Consider the following 17,062-nt stretch of genomic DNA (forward strand, 5'->3'; position numbering starts at 1 on the left):
GCAGTTTCTCCATAAACCTTATAAACTGACGTTAACACACTAACATTGCTGTAACAACGTTGCTTGCCTGATATCTCCGTTTTAACTGACTCTGATGACAAATGGTTAAATTGAATGTAAAACTACAGAAAAAAGAAACAGATTCAGGAAAACTAAAACTGTTCAAACCTACAACTTCTTATGATTATACAGTGGACAGCGAGAACGACTCTCTTCTCATACGTAATAAGAAGCGTTTGATGTTGATGATGATGTTGAAAAAAATAGTTTTTTTAGAAGTGATGCTCAAACACTTTCACCTCCTATTTCTGCCCATATGTTTTGTACAACATAAAAAATCCTGCATTAACTTTTCAAAAGGTCTTTTAAGAGATAAGTTAAATGTAAATTTATCTAAAAAAATTAACCTGCAAGTTGCACTTTAAACCCGGCACAGATCAATTGGACCAAATGTGAGTGTTCCCTCTCTCCCCCCCTACAGGTTAAGGTTAGATGGCCACCCACCATAGTCTTGAGCTGTGCTGTCAAAATAAAGGCAAAAATGCCAAAAACATAACCTTAAAAATAAATATCCCTCTTTAGCTTATCTTTCAGTTGCTGACCCTATTCAGAGGCTCAGGAGCCACTTGCAGATACTTTATATCAATTCCTGACGCTACCCTGCATATGCAGGTAGTGTGCACACACAATTTGAAGTTAGCAAGTTTATCTCAACTCTAACTCTCCTCTCCATTCCTCACAACTTGTAGGAAACGGTAAATGCAACTGTGGAAGATGTGAATGCAATGCAGACTACGAGGGCTCAGCCTGTCAGTGTAGGGTGTCTGAGGAGGGCTGTCGTACCCTAAACGACACTGTGTGCTATGGTAGAGGCTCCTGCAGGTGTAACCGCTGTGAGTGTAAAGAGGGATACCAGCATCCACGATGCCAGACATGCCTCGGCTGCCCAGACCCTTGTCGAACCAAACTGTAAGGAGTCCAAACTTATAGACAACTATTACTTTCAAATTGTTGGTGGAGTCGTGATTGATTTTTCCCTTTGTGTCTAAGGAAGTTTGTGAAATATTTTATTATTTTGGGCTACTTTACCTATTTATTTATTTATTTACCTATGTTTTAACATCTTAAATCACATTTCCTATCACTGTATTAATGATGTAACATCACTGTTCCTTTACTTGATTATTTTTTATTGTGTCCAGTCTAAGGTTGTAACTATTTTCTTTCGTCATTTAGTTTGTTGTTTGTTTCATTTTTGTGGTGTATATTATTGTGGAGTAGTTAGTTTAGGACCCCCTTGAAAACAAGATGATACATCTTAAGGGGTTAATCCTGAGGTAATATATTTTCTGAGTTTTCATCAAATAATTTTTATGTGTTCATAAATCAACAAAGAAGTTCCACTTCTAACCAAAATATAATCGTAATCTTGTTTGCAGGAGCTGCATTGAATGCCTTGGCTTTGACACAGGTCCCTTTAAAAAAAACTGCAGTGTGGCTTGCAGCATGAGCATTTATCATGATATGGTAGATCAGCTCACCATACAAAGCAAGAAGTGCCAGCAGAGGGACACGGAGGGCTGCTGGATCAAATTTAATCTGGAACAGTTGGTCGGGGAGGACAAGTATAAAGCTGAAATTCTGAAACAGAGAGGTAAGCTTCTGAGGAAATACAGAAAACTTTTCAGAGCTGTTAAACGCTTCAATTTAAGAACAATTTCTTCAATGCTGTTTACAATGGTTCTGCCATTTGGAAACAATGAACAGGACTAAGACTCTGCTAGGAGCTTTTTGAGGCTGTCCTTCAACAGCTGTGCATTGAGCTAAATGCTAAAACCGGCATCTTAGGGCGCACTCACTGTCCATTCATACTGTACCATGCCCAAGGACGCTTCACGGCTAAAATCTAGTTTGTTTGACCAGTGTGAGTACAACTGTATCGCGCCCAGGCAAGGCACGCTTAGAGAGGTGGGCTTTTGTAAAGCACAGATGCACATGCATGAGTGTCTGTACGTGTACAAGCACCAGCGTGAGTATTGAGGGCAGTCCTGAGACTATTAATATGTATCTGTTCTCTGCGATGGACATAAAAAAATATGCCGCCAAACGGTTGACTGGATTGATGCGGAGGTGGAGTGTTTACTGCAGATCTGTTCAGATGAAAATATTAAAAAACAAAACAAAATCTCCAAGGGCTGATGACGTATAAACAGAAGGCATTCGAGCCGGGGGGTTGGGGACAATCACCCAAGTCCCCAACACAGCGACTTCCAGGTTGATCCAATACAGAACTGCCAATAACTGCAGTTCTCAGAGTGTCCACTAGTAGTAGTTTGCACAATAGAGCAATTTCTCGTTGACCCCCATGTTAAACAGGTTATTCAAAGCATAATTAAACCTATTTAAGGCCTGGTACAAAAAAACATTCTAGTCTGTATGTTTAGACATTCTAGTCCGTATGTTAGCATATTTATTAGCATGCTAATTCCATCATCACTGTGGTCATTCGTGTGGTGTTGTTTCCATAAGTGACTAGATGGTTTGCTCTTAGATCAACTGTACCAACAGATGGTTTAGGAATCAGAATCAGAAAACAACGTGTTAGCTCTTTTATGCTAATTAAATAGTTTAGTTTACGTTAATAAACATGCACAATGAATTGCAGTATAGCCTACCATCGATGGCACATACACTAGATGCTAATCTGGAGCAGCAGGAGGATTAGGGCCGTTTTACAGTTCATAAGCATGGTACTGTGGTGAATATCAGTTTAAATCATATGTCATAAATTCTGCCTGCACACTCCCAGAGCTGGTGTGTTTCCCACTAGAGACAAAGGAGTGCCTGCACTGGACTCACGAAGCTGGTGTAACCTCTGCTAGAGACACGAGAAATTAAAATGACTCCTGTTCTCCCCCGTTTATGAGTTAGCCTAACGTTGGCTCCCTGGCGGTGGTGCTAATGTTGCTAGTTCAGTATATGTCAGGTAACGTCAGCAAGATGGAAGTATCTACCTCCTCCCAACGACACATCAATGCCCTTTTTTGGTAAAAGGAAATGACGAGGCGTTAAAGTCTGACAAGAGGGCGGCTCCCAGAGGCGAGTACGATTGGATCAAGTTGAGAGAACGGACCTCAACAGAGACGCTACGCCCATTTTTTATACATATCACCCTAAAGAATGGGACACGGTACGAATTGACATTGTGAGTGCATCCTTACATGACAATGCTTACATGTTGATGTTAATGTTTAGATGTTATTATAATGTTTCTCGTGTTCAAACATTCTAACATCTGATAATTATTAGCACTTTACCACAAAGTACAGCTGCAAGACTGATGGGAAGGTTAGCAGGTAATTGGTCATAAACTAAAATACAGATTTAAATGTTGACCTGAGGATGGCACTCAAGTCCGAAGATTACTTTAGCTATTCAAAATCAACCTGAGGGGAATACATATATTTGAACCAAGTATGGCAACTTGTTATTGAGACATTTCAGTCAAAACTGCACTAGCATGGCTATAAACATACACTTTTCTCCATTTGAGTCATTTAATGTATAGTTTAACCTTAAGGATATGTGTAAAACTTTTTGTAAACTATCCTTTGACCAGACTGTCCGGAACCACCCAGCATCACTGCAATCATAGGAGGCTCCATTGCATCTGTGGCTCTCATTGGAATCCTGCTACTGATGCTCATCAAGCTACTTATCTACATGAAGGACCTGAAAGAGTTCAAGAAATTTGAAAATGAAAAGAAGAAATCTAAGTGGGCAGAGGTGAGATGATTTATATGAATGTTTTTTTTTTTTAAATAATCACTTTTAACAAAAATAGCCAAAAAATAATCACATCAACATTTTAAGAAATAAAGCTTTCATAGTGTAATTATTTATGCCACACTCTTACATGACGTGTAGAGAAGCATGCCTCCTTTCAGGTTTGAATGGCAAGCTACATAATCAACTTTCTAGAAAAAGATTCAGTTTGGACCACTCTGCTGTACAACATTGTAGGTAGAAGGCTGATAATCAGAACAGATGGCGGCGCACAGGTTTAAACTAGGGCTCTACGGTATGCAGAAAAAAACAGAAATATAACAGAGAAATGCCTAAAAACTGCTGTATGGATGTTCAACCAAGAGGGTAAAGAACTAGAACTATGTATTAACAAGCTGCCGGGTCCAAAAACTGACCCTTTATGAGGCCGAAAATGGATACAGGCGTAAGCGCATTGCTAACACATAATGGGAATTACCATTAATGCAGAAATGGAAATTAACTTCACGAATATATCATCGTAACAATACCAATAATTCTTAAATCTATTATTACTGCTGCAACAACAAGGAAAATAATTACTGCTTATTCCGTTAGATGTTGTTGTTCTTTTGTATCATTGCAATGTTTACTGTCTTACATGTCTGATAACCTCTGGACACAGAGCGGGACTGTGACAAGCTGTCTAATATGCAAAAGTCATTAAAAGCAGCACAAAGCAGACTTGTCAGTAACCTACAGAGAACAAAAACAAACTATCATCCTAGCTGTGTCAGCTACTGCCATTTACAAGTAAACAAGCAAACAGATAACATAAACAAATGAAAGATGCTAACTACACTGACCATTCTCTGCTAGTCAGTTATTTTGCTACCCAACAGTAACTTCATCTGAGTCTTGAGCTGACTGATTTCAGGCCCCAAGCACCCCACAGAGCTCCACCAGCTGTTAAAGCACATACTCGTACAATAGTCCAATGAGGCTTTTTACCTACGGCACATAGCAGAGCTCCATGAACGGCGTGTGATAACGAGCCGTTGAAAATGATCGGGAGCAATCATTTTTGCACTTTGTATATTTTTTCCACGAGCGAGATGATTCTGATAAATGATAAAATATGCACCCCTGCTTGGCAAGCCTTTTGATACCCCTGCCCCTCTTCTTGCTGTTCACCTTGATCTATACATGATGAAACGGAACAAACTCTGCCCATCTACTGTGTTTATTAAAAAGTTTATTATCACTGTTTTTTGTCGTTGAAATCACGTACTTGTTCTGCACATTTATCAGTAAACAAGCAGAGGAGCAAAATGAGTCTTGCAGAGAAATAAGTTCCTGGTGGAAACTGTCACAGGGCTACTTGTCACAGGGCTACTTGCCCGTCTCTGGATATATTGGTGCTTAGCAGGGCACAATGAAAACTTTCTGTAAGCTCCAACTGTGAAGCTGAATCTCGATGTTTCTAACATCGTCTGGATGCGCACTGGTCTTTCATTTAACAAGCACAAGCAGTGGTGGGCAGGGCATGAAGCTATATCCATTTCTCAATGATGAAGAAAGAATAGATGTGTTACTAGCCAATTTGTAATAATTAAAAAAAAAAAGTTAAACTCAATACTAATCATAGCAGAGTATTTTAAGATATTTTTAAAATCAGAATGTAAGCCGATTACATCACAGAAATTTGACCTTGCGATATATAGTGCATTGCAGAGAAAGAATACACATAATTTAGCAAGAACAACTAAATAAAAAAAGACTTTAAAATGTACACGAACAGCGGTAGAAACATGGGTGTGCGTCGACCCACTTCATAAAATGTAAACGTATCTGTTCTGTGAGATGAACAAGTGACGGTCGCCACAACGCTACTTATCTCACTCTCTGTTGAGCAGTGCAGCATGTTGTGGGGGCGCTTTTAGATGGCGAGCACAATAAAAATGTGACACTGAATTTAAACAGCACATTGTCATTTCTATATCTATTATTGATTTACCATGTGCGGCCACAGTGCTCCTAGTGAAAAAAGTTTGTCTGGAGCCCTGTGATGGAATGTATACACCGACCAGCGTGAATGAGGTGAACATATAGGCAATAGAAGGGTTTGCAGTTGATGATGTAGGTTTCTAGAGCAGGAGAACAATATTTTAGCATCACTGTTACATCTTTACACAAGCCACTGTGGATGTAGAAACAGATACCTTCACCTTTAGTTTTTCCAGAAAGCTCTTTGTCACAGTCCGCTCTGAACAGCTTGAAGCCTGCCAGCTGCAGTGCAGAGTTCGGTATGGATCCACATTTCCAACTGTCAGTGAAGCACAAAACAGAAGAAGAGGAAAAGTCTCTGTTCTTTCTCAACAGTAGCTGAAGTTCGTTCAGTGGACTTTTAGTTAAACAATAAGGGCCTCAAGGCAGTTATTATTACCAGGGCGTTCATGGTACAACAACAGACTAAAACCAGGCTTTCCCTTGACTTTATGAGAGACCAACCTTTGTTTGTGCCAGGCCGCTATGTCCTTCTATATTTTGGAGATGAACACATGAGCCTCACCCATCTAAGAGCATCAGTGAGATTGGGTGTGGATTCATAATTTTCTTTTTTTATGTGGTGTGAAATCTTGATCTTCATTGACTCCAGACAGGATTAAAAAACCTCATTGATAAAAACAAAATAATCATTGTGATTTTCCTGTTGCCAGGCTGACAACCCACTGTTCCAGAATGCCACCACCCATGTGACCAACCCAACCTTCACTGGAGAATGAGGACTACCACTACAGAACAGCGCTCATACAGCATACACAGCTTTGGCAATAGGTCTGAGTCATATGTGTATTTTAGTAATATAATTTTTAAAGCTATCTGCAAATGTCAACAATTATAGATGAATTTACTGGCACTTATGTTGTCCTGCTTACTTTATGCAGATTTTTGTATGATAGCTTACGAAATCACGATAGGAAGTTGGCCCCAAAACTGCGACTGGAAGTGGGCTGCAATGGTTTTACGTTAAGGAAACAAAAGGTGTTGGTTATGTTCTGGCACCAAAACTCCTGTTATCTGACCGGTTAAATTTAGACAACAAAAGGTGATAGTTAGACAACAAAAGGTGATAGTTAGTGTTAGGCACCAGAACAACTTGGATAGGATTAGAAAAAAAAGGTTGTGGTTTGGGTTAGGGGACACAAACTCCAGTGAAAGTCCTGTTACAAATTTTCATAGTTTTTAAAAGTAATGAATTTCATGTAATACTTGTGTAAATTGGGTACATCATAACGCTGACACATAGTTCAAAGCAGTTTCTCTTTAAATGTGGCACATGCTTGTGATTTCTAAGAGGACTATCTCGAAATGTATACCTGGAAGCAAAATTAATAAACAAAGGTCAGAAAATAAAACATTTTCACAATTCTTTTGTTATTTTAAATGTCATAGGCTAAGCAAGATTTACAAGCGGCAGTAATTGATGTTTCTGTCCAACAGACAACAATAAATTCAATGTCCATTGCATTTCATTCCAATGTCCATTTAGCTATAGTTTTGGTCTTTACTAACTCCTGAGAAAAGTATTTGGCTGTTGTGCTCCTGAAAGCTCCACTATATTCACCAGCTAGTGGCTAACTATCTATCTGCTGTTCGGTGCTGAGCAGGCAGTGTTTCTTTTCTTCTTGTGCCTGGTGTGATATTATATATATATATATATATATATATATATATATATATATATATATATATATGTAATATACAATATACTGGGCTTGAACTCTGCCATGACACCAAAAGAGGTACCCGCTGTGGAGTTGATTACGGCTACAGAATCTGCTATAAAGAAAAACAACCTTAATGGAACTGAGGCTGAACAGCTAAGGTTAAAAGTGTCAGCAGTGTTGTCCCAAGCTATGGTCCCACCAGCCAACCTCACCATTGAGGAGAGAAAATCAGTAACAGCACTGAGCAAATACCACAGCATCACAATCCTTCCAGCAGACAAGGGTAGATGCACAGTTGTTCTCAATACAACTGATTATCAGGCAAAGATCTCTGCATTACTCAGTGACTCTAACACTTATGAAACTCTGAAACGAGACCCTACCAGCGATTACAAAAAGAAGGTTATAGAGTGTCTACAGCAACTACAGAAAGAAGGATTTATTAGCAAATCACAATATTACAGGCTTTACCCCCAGGACTCAACCCCCTGCTTATATCGACTCCCAAAAATCCATAAAGTAGGGGCCCCTCTCAGGCCCATTGTCCGCAGCATAAACTCGGTCACTTACAACATTACAAAGCACGTTGCCAATATTCTGGCACCACTGGTGCACAACACCCCGCGCCACATCCATAACTCCATAGACTTTGTGAACAAAGTCCGAGACCTAAAAATGGATCCAGATGAAACCATGGTGTCCTAGGACGTGACTTCCTTGTTCACCTGTATTCCAACCATGGAGGCCTTGGCCACAGTAAGAGAGCGGCTCACGCAGGACATCTCCTTAAACAACCGAACAAATCTAAAACCAGACCACATTTGCCAACTTCTGGAGTTGTGCCTGAATACCACATATTTCCAGTTTATTGGCATTTTTTACAGGCAGAAACAGGGCTGTTCCATGGATTCACCAGTATCCCCTATTGTGGCAAATCTGTACATAGAGGAGGTAGAGGACAAGGCTTTGAACTCCTTCAAAGAAGTGACCCCCAGCCATTGGTTCAGATATGTGGATGACACATGGGTTAAAATCAAATCCAAAGAGGTGCAATCTTTTTCTGAACATATAAACTCTGTGGACAGAAACCTCAAGTTCACCAGAGAAGACGTCAAGGACAATAGTTTGCCTTTCTTAGACTGAGACGTCCATATGGAGAATGACAGGAGCCTCCACATTGGGGTATACAGAAAACCCACTCACACAGACCAATATCTACTGTTTGACTCTCACCACCCTTTGGAACACAAGCTTGGAGTTATCGGAACACTGGAGCATAGAGCTGATAATGTACGCACCAGCTCAGAGGCCCAGGGGGAAGAACGCAAGCACCTGAGAGGCACCCTCGCAACTTGTGGCTACCCCAGCTGGACCTTTGTGGAAACGGTAGCTTTTTCCAGAAAGAAAACCAAAGTGGTTGAGAAAGATAAAGAAAACAAGAGGAACAGCATAGTCATTCCGTATTTGGCTGGGATATCAGAGAAACTCAGGAGGATCTTCAACAAACACTGCATCCCTGTGTATTTCAAACCCGGTAACACACTCAGACAGAGACTAGTACATCCTAAGGACAGAACACCAGACACCCACAAAAGCAATCTGGTTTATGCTGTCCAATGCAACGAGGAATGCAAAGATCTCTATATTGGAGAAACAAAACAACCCCTGCATAAACGCATGGCCCAACACAGGAGACCTAACTCCTCAGGCCTGGACTCTGCTGTCCACTTACACCTCAAGGAGAAAGCCCACTCCTTTGATGACAACAATATCCAAAGAGTAAAAGAAGCCATCTATGTAAAAGTAGAGAAACCATCGCTAAACAGAGGAGGAGGTCTGAGACACCACTTATCTCCAATTTACAATGCTGCCCTTTCATCCCTTCCCAGGAGATCCAACAATCCAACCTCAAAGAACAACTGTTCACAAAAGGCCTCCTGTGACTCCAACGACTGTCGTTTAGACTCAGTAGAGCACTAACAAAGTCGAAACCAACTTCCCACCAACGACTGCCACTCTAACGACGGTCGTTGGCACGTGGAGCACAAAGGGTCTCAGTGATATCACCGGCTTTGTGAGAGGTTTAACATTGGGTCTCACACTAGTTAGTTGGACCAGTCCCAGCCTGGTCAGATGCGTACATGAACTGATGAAGCCTCTTGGATGAGAGTTCAAACGTCTTCCTAGACAAATAACCAAGTCCTGTTGCTTTTGACTGAAATTACTTTGAGGATACTGTAACTGAGTTTCATTTTGAATGGTGCAACATTCAGATTAATTGTGGTTCATTGTTTACATACCTATTATCAGGCTGCTCCAATAAGTCTGTTAAGAGTCTCCAGTTGGTCCATGCTGCAGCTCGTGTACTAACTAAAACAAATCGAAGAGAACATGTCTCTCCTATATTAGCTTCTTTCCACTGGCTATCTGTAAAATCTAGAATAGAAATTAAAATCATTCTCCTTACCTACAAAGCTCTTATTGGTCAGGCTCCGTCGTATCTTAAAGAGCTCATAGTAGCGTATTACCCGACTAGATCGCTGCGCTCTGAGATTGCAGGGCTACTTGTCATTCCTAGAGTCTCCAAAAGTAGAATGGGAGGCAGAGCCTTCAGCTACCAAACTCCTCTCCTGTGGAACAAACTCGAAGTGTTGTTCGGGAGGTAGACACCGTCCCCATATTTAAGAGTAAACTTAAAACTTTCCTCTCTGATAAAGCTTACAGCTAGGGCTTACAAGCCCTTAGCTATATTGTTATTGGCATTCAACTTCTCTTAGAGCCTGCATGTACAGAGCCTAAGCGGATTTTGTCATGCTTAATGATGCTGCTGTAGGCTTAGTCTGTCGGGGGATAATACTGTTCCTGATACTTTGAGCTTCTCTCCTCTCTGTCTGTGTCATTCATGTCACATAATTGCATGTTACTAATTTAACTTCTTCCAAGGAGTTGTTGGTGCTTTGCCGTCTCACAGGTCTCTGCTGGTCGTGGTGGTGCCTGCTGCCGTGGTCCTGTGTGACACTTCCTGTTACTATTATCACTATTAGTCATATATACTATCAGTAGTCTCATAAATTATAAAATTTGTAGCCATAAAAACACCATCCGTGGTATGTCTTGCTGTATCGCAGCTGTTATTACCACTACTCATCATTGATCATGTTTGCCACCATAATTTATATCATTGTCATATTCTATCACCTTAGCTGTGCTTGTTTATACTATTCTACTATATTAACTGCCATTACATATAAGTCATATTCACATTACTGTAGATATTATTATAGTTACTGTTACCTTTGTGGTTGCTTGCATCTCTGGAAGTGTGTCTTTCTGTCTGTTTGTCTTTGTCTCTCTATGTCCATTTGTCCGTCTTTACTCTCTTTTTCTCTCCTTTTCTTCCTCCCCAACTGGTCAAGACAGATGGCCACTCTCCACAGAGCTGGGTCTGTCTAACATCCTGTCTGTTATACGGAAGGTTTTCGTTGCCACCGTACTCTACGGGGGAATTGTTAGGTCTATGTAAATCACAAATAAGTCATAGAGTGTGGTCTGTACCTACTCTGTTAAGTGTCCTGAGCTAACTTTTGTTAAGATTTGACACTATAAATGAAATGGAATTGAATACATAGACAATATATGTTGTTTCTATACTCTGTTCAAACAAAGGTTACATTAATTTTTACAAACAGGAAAATCATATCATAAATCATATTCCATCAGTCTGTGTTAAAGCACAATCACTTTTCTGGATGTCTGCATGGCGTGACAATCTTTCTGCCAAAATCAAACCCAGACTGGCCTACATGGTGCTTCAAACGTTTTCATCAGAAATTACTCCCTCCAAACAATACATGACACAGGATTCTGTGTTGGATGTCAGTTATCTGCTGGAACATGGAGGTATTAGATGGCAGGTCAACTATTTTGCCTCTTTCCACATTGAGAGAACCCTTCCCTTTCTGAATCAGCATCCCCTGATTCAGTGCCATCTATACCAGGGAGTCAGACTCAAGAGCCAGGGAGTGTGTCAGGGTCAGGGAATCCAAGGCCACAAAAAAGGCAACGGTGTGAGCTGCTAGAGATGGAAGAGGAAATGGAAGAAGCCAGCTTAGACGAGACCACGGAGGAGAAGCTCCTGACTTTATTAGAAAAAAAATACAGAAAGAAATGTTTGTTTTGAATAATAGAATTGTTTTCCAAACACAGGGGTAGCTGTGGCTGAGAGGTAAAGCGGGTCATCCTCCATTCAAGAGATTGGTGGTGAGATTGGTGGTGTGTGAATGGTTAGATTAGATAGTATGTAGAAATGGGTGAATGTCTGTGTGAATGGGTGAATGTGACAAGGAGTGTGAAAGCGCCTTGAGTGGTCAGAAGAATAAAAAGGTGCTATATAAGTACAAGTCTATTTACCATTTAAATTGATGACCACTGACTGATGAAACTAAATTCTACAAAGCAAATTCTGATAAATTAAACCTTCCTCAACTTGTTCATGTTATGTTGACAAAAGCTGTATTTTTTTATGATTAACATTTTAGTGATTTTTTATTTCACTTTAAACAGACATAAGAATATAAGCAGAAATGGAAAAAAGGACAGCAAAGGACAATATACAACCATAAAAAAGACAAAGCAATAATTACAACTAGACTTGCAAGCAGATATCAACGGGGTCCAAGCCCCCCGTGCAACTCCTTTGTGGGGCCTTGTGACCCCTGGAGGTGATGCAATTCGGATCCGCAGGTCCATGGGGCACGACGCAATACACAGCTTGAGTGCAGTACAGTACACCAAATTTTGCAGAAGAGCGCCAGCTTGTGGCCGATTGAACTCAGATTTTGCACAGATTCCCAGTGCGGCATAGGAAATTACTTTTCCAAGTTTTGTGTTAATCAGAGACATTATTGCAAAGTAATGCGACACTTCCTGTTTTGACTACAGTGTACAGGAAGTCTTTCCTCTATAACTGCCACATTGTTTGGATTATGTAAATACTTTTGACAACTGTTAATTTAAAGGGTTGAAAGATTATGTGTACAAAGTTTCATGCTGATCGGCCTAGGAGAAGTTTGCAAAAGGTTTTGAATATGTTTTGCCTGGTATGTGTACTTTTCAATTTTGCGCAACAGTACCAACTAATGTCTAATTGACTGCTTTGAGCTACAATGGTGAATTAACAATTTAAGTTTAATGGTAATCGAACTAATTATTGCAAAGATATATGATACGATATACTACCACATACAGGAAGATGTTCCTTTATAACTTGCACATTTTTTGGACTTTTACAATTCAATAGATCGCAGCGAGGAAGCTGCTCTACTACAAACAAAACCCTGACCCAGTATCAGGTCAATTCTTTTGATAACTTTTTATCAAATGGTTGAAGGATAATTCCTGCAAAGTTTCTTGGTGATCTGACTCTCAGATTAGGAAGTTTGAAAAAATATGTTTTCCATTTTTTGTGAACTAAACAACCTGAGCAATCGCCGCCAGAGCAGCAAGATGGGCCTAGCACTCAAAGTGACGATGTTCCCCAAGCTGAACATGGCAAAAGAAGCAGTTGCTAGGTGGCTAGATGCCTTAAAGAGAACACGTGGATGTAAGAAATCTAAATTTGCAATACACAATGTTGGAGGACAATATCCATTTTCCTTGATTATAGTGCCATCTTGTTGTGGACATGTCATTTTTGTTGTGTTTTGTTGGGGCACCAGTCTATAACTCCCTTATAAATTTTGTTTCCATAACTTTGTACGGTTAATGATCCACCATGAGTGATAAGCAAAACAGCTCCACCTACTGGCAGATTGAAGTCACATTTATCTCAAAGCATCAGGAGCATTAGAAACTATTGTTCTCAGTTTCTTGTTAATTTGACTTATAATTGCGAAGATACGCTGAATTCTGCATAACAGCGCTACCTAGTGGTTGGTTAGTGTCAAATTCTGTAGAAGGCCTTGTCAATACATGGGAAACTAGATTACCAGGTTTTGTGTTTGGGGCACATTTTGGGGAATATAGAATATAATTACTGTTACCAAGCTGGGAAATTGCAGTCTAACAACAGCATTACACACAGACACATCAAAACAGTAATTTAAAAAGACAATATAAAAGATACCTAGAAAAATAAAATGTCTGTCTAATTGTAGTGCATATACGCAAACTTCTGACTACTTCTTGTAGACCTTTCTATTTTTATAATACATTGTTCTACCATAAATTGGTGACCCCGGACGTTCGATCAGTTTGGACCTGCTCGCTGGGATGACGGCTGAGCTCACCATTGCAGGGATTGTGCAAAAGGCACCAAAAAGGTAGGAACTTTTTTCCTGTCTCGCACAGTTGTATGCCTGTTGAGCGTTTTTGAGGTTCATTCCAAGTTGAACAGGCTGAGTCAGCAGGGAGGCCTCTGGCTGTCTTGTGTGTTCCTGCATGAAGGAAAGCTGCTGTAATTCTTTTAAATTTGCTATGATATAACAAGAATTTGAAACCTAGCAATTAGCTATAGGCCCAAATAGCATAGCTACCTGAAAGGCTAATCTAAGTGTTAGCATTTAAAATTGATTACAGCTATTGCCATAGCCTAGCTTAGCATAACTAGCATAGCTAAGGCTAAGCTAATTAGCATGGATCTAAAAAACTAGCACATTAAATTGGACTTTGGGTATAACCATAGACAAGCTTAGCATAAGTAGCATAGCTAAGGCTAAGCTAATTAGCATTGAGCTAAAAATAACTAGCATATGAAATTAGACTATGGGTATTGCCATAGCCCAGCTTAGCATAACAAATATAGCTAAGATTGAACTATGTTGTCAATTAATTATGAATTAAAGCTAAATAATTAACGGTTCAATTGATCACTTAAATCGAGCTTATCATAACCAAGGTAAGCTAGGCCTAAATTTACCACCAGTACAACATAGAAATAGCATTCACCTCTGCAAAAGTGCTATCAAAGATTAGCATCGCCATAATAACACAGCAACACAACAATGACTGCACGACCAATTGAGATAATGGGGGCCAAATACCCAGAATACATTAAGGATATCCCAAGATTATCAAAGAAATGGGCCAAGCGCACGGAAATAAATGCTGGCACCATGGCCGAAGGAGGGCACATTTGATGTGGGAGCTTGCGAGGACATGGAGGGACAAATAAAATACTACAAACCAAAAGATGGGAGTAAAAAAGGAAAGGGAAAAGAGGGCTTGAATAAAATTTTTTGAACTTGTTCAAAACAGAAGGTGAAAGATACAGAGAGAAATTCAGAGAGAACGTGATAAATCAAAGTCAAATAAAAAAAGATCTGTACAAACAGCAGGCTGCAGGAATCTACCCCAGCCTAGCTGGCACAATTAAAGTTACTGGAGACTTTGACTTGCTCAAAGAACACACCGACCTGTGACGACACACAACCCTAATTGCCAATCAGGCCTGGTGCCAAAATTTTGCAGCACAGAGAAAAGGACATCCATATTGGACTGCTACAAGGACCTAGATACAAGCAAAGCAGGACAGTCCTACTGGCTGAACCTGGATACTGCAGGCACTGATACATACAGAATTGAATCGATCAACAAAGACTTGGAGGGAGACATACTGTAGATGTTTACTATGACAAAGCATGGGACAGACAGACAAATGGAGAATACCAACAGTGGCCAGAGGTTTCCCAGCCACCAAAAATCGACAGACCACAGACAAGAGAATTTGACCTTAGATACAGACCAAACATACGTTAACCAGACAGATATGAGGCAGGCCAATATCCAATTTTAATAAAAGGCACTCAGGGGCATTATGTGCCGTGGCAAACAGTTGACCTTGCAGGTCTCGTCTCAAGGCTGCCTGACATTCACGAAGGAGCCAGCAAATGGATAAGAGCATTTGAAGAGGAAACTGTGGGGAAAATGCTGGCCCTCGTTGACATAAAAGCGATATGGGCAAGATGTTTTGGGGCAGCGGCAATGGAGAACCTTTTCAAACACACCGCTATGGGTGGATGTTAGATCCCAGAGCAGATGGAACCGAGTTCAACACATATTGACCCCAATGTGGACGGAGCTGCAAAGTGAATACCCCACGAGAGTTGCTCCAAAGGCTCTTAAGGGGGAGTTGCTCTCAGAGACTGAGAACCCAGCCACGTACATCACAAGGCAGATGAAAAGGTGGAAGCAGGAAACTGAGGAGGAGATTGAGAGCAGCCTAGTGCTGATGACATTGTTCAGGAAATCCATTGTGGAGTCCATGCCAGCCCCAGTCCAGAGTAAGCTGGAAGAGGTGGTAGGGCTGACATCAATGTCACACCAACAGTTTTGGGACAATGTGGTACAGAAAAACATCGTAAAGACATAAAAAGGGAAGGGGAAGCTGACAAAAACTGATACGGAAACTGATACAGTTACAACTCAACGAGCTGCAAGAGTCCAAAGTTTGCCACACACCTCCCCATGTAAGACAGTTTTGTCGAGACAGTAGGATTCTCAGGACAAAAGCAGCTAATTCAAATGACGACTCCAGTGAAAATAACCACAGAAAACTAAGAAATTAAAATCCCAATTCTGGTTGCGAAACAAACACCTGTCAATTTGATTGGAAGGGATGTATTGTGTAAAAATAAACATGACAATTTTGGGTTTGTCAAAAAATATGCAAAGTTCAGTAGAAAACTCCCTGGACGGTCAAATGGCCGTTCAATCTAGTACAAGTACAACTTTTGATACAAAAAGAAGCGGCTGAGGATGAACGAGACATTTGGAGAAGGCGAGGCGCAACAATGAGCGAACAAGGGTTATGGAGGTCACAAGATGGTTTGCTGGTGGCTCCAGTGACGATGTTGTCCATGTTAATTTCTGAAGTGCACAGTCTAGATCCCTGTGCAAGGGGGGAAGTGATGAGGAAAATTCGACAACAAGGTTACTGGTTGCCTTATATGCAAGCAATGGTAAACGAGGTGTTAAACCAATGTGAAATATGTGTTCAAAATAATGTAAAGAAAGGTGTGAAAACACCTGTTGGACATATTCCAGTACCAGAAGGTCCATTTAAACATCTAGTTATGAACTTTGTCGATATGATAAAATCAGTTCAAAGCAAAAGATACATGCTTGTGATAATAAATGATTCAGCAGATGGGTTGAAGCTACACCATCAAAAGACTTAAGCACTGAAACTGTTGTCAAGTTTCTGATAAGAGAAGTAATCCCGCGATTTGGGGTTCCATCAGAAATCAGCTCTGACAATGGGTCTGCGTTTGTGCAGAAAGTTGCAAAAGGTATCCTACAACAGTTGAGAATCAAACCACGTTTAGGAGCAGTGTATCATCCGCAAAGCCAAGGAATGGTTGAGCGAGTAAATGGAACCCTGAAGGCTAAGCTAAACAAATTCTGTGCCGCCACTAAGCTGAACTGGGTAGATGCTTTACCACTAGCACTAATGAGCTATCGCATGCAAACACATAGAATAACGCATTTAACACCGGATGAAATGCTAACAGGTCAACCTTTGCCAGAACCGCAGCTAAGAGGTCCTTTTAAAGGACCACCGCTTGAAC

General features: G+C 40.5%; 1 protein-coding gene across 1 annotated transcript in view; it reads left to right on the forward strand.

Annotated features, from left to right (window-relative positions):
• The window catches only part of LOC310958671 (integrin beta-2-like), a 74,055-nt gene extending 66,886 nt beyond the window's left edge, over positions 1-7,169 (forward strand). The window contains 4 exon segments of the mRNA XM_083929715.1: positions 750-969; positions 1,440-1,654; positions 3,620-3,786; positions 6,486-7,169. Of these exon segments, the coding sequence (XP_083785841.1) occupies positions 750-969; positions 1,440-1,654; positions 3,620-3,786; positions 6,486-6,551 (668 nt within the window). The 3' untranslated portion in view covers positions 6,552-7,169.
• The last annotated feature ends 9,893 nt before the right edge of the window (positions 7,170-17,062 follow it).

The sequence above is a fragment of the Echiichthys vipera genome, assembly GCF_963691815.1.
Source record: "Echiichthys vipera genome assembly, chromosome: 2".
Lineage (NCBI taxonomy): Eukaryota > Metazoa > Chordata > Actinopteri > Perciformes > Trachinidae > Echiichthys > Echiichthys vipera.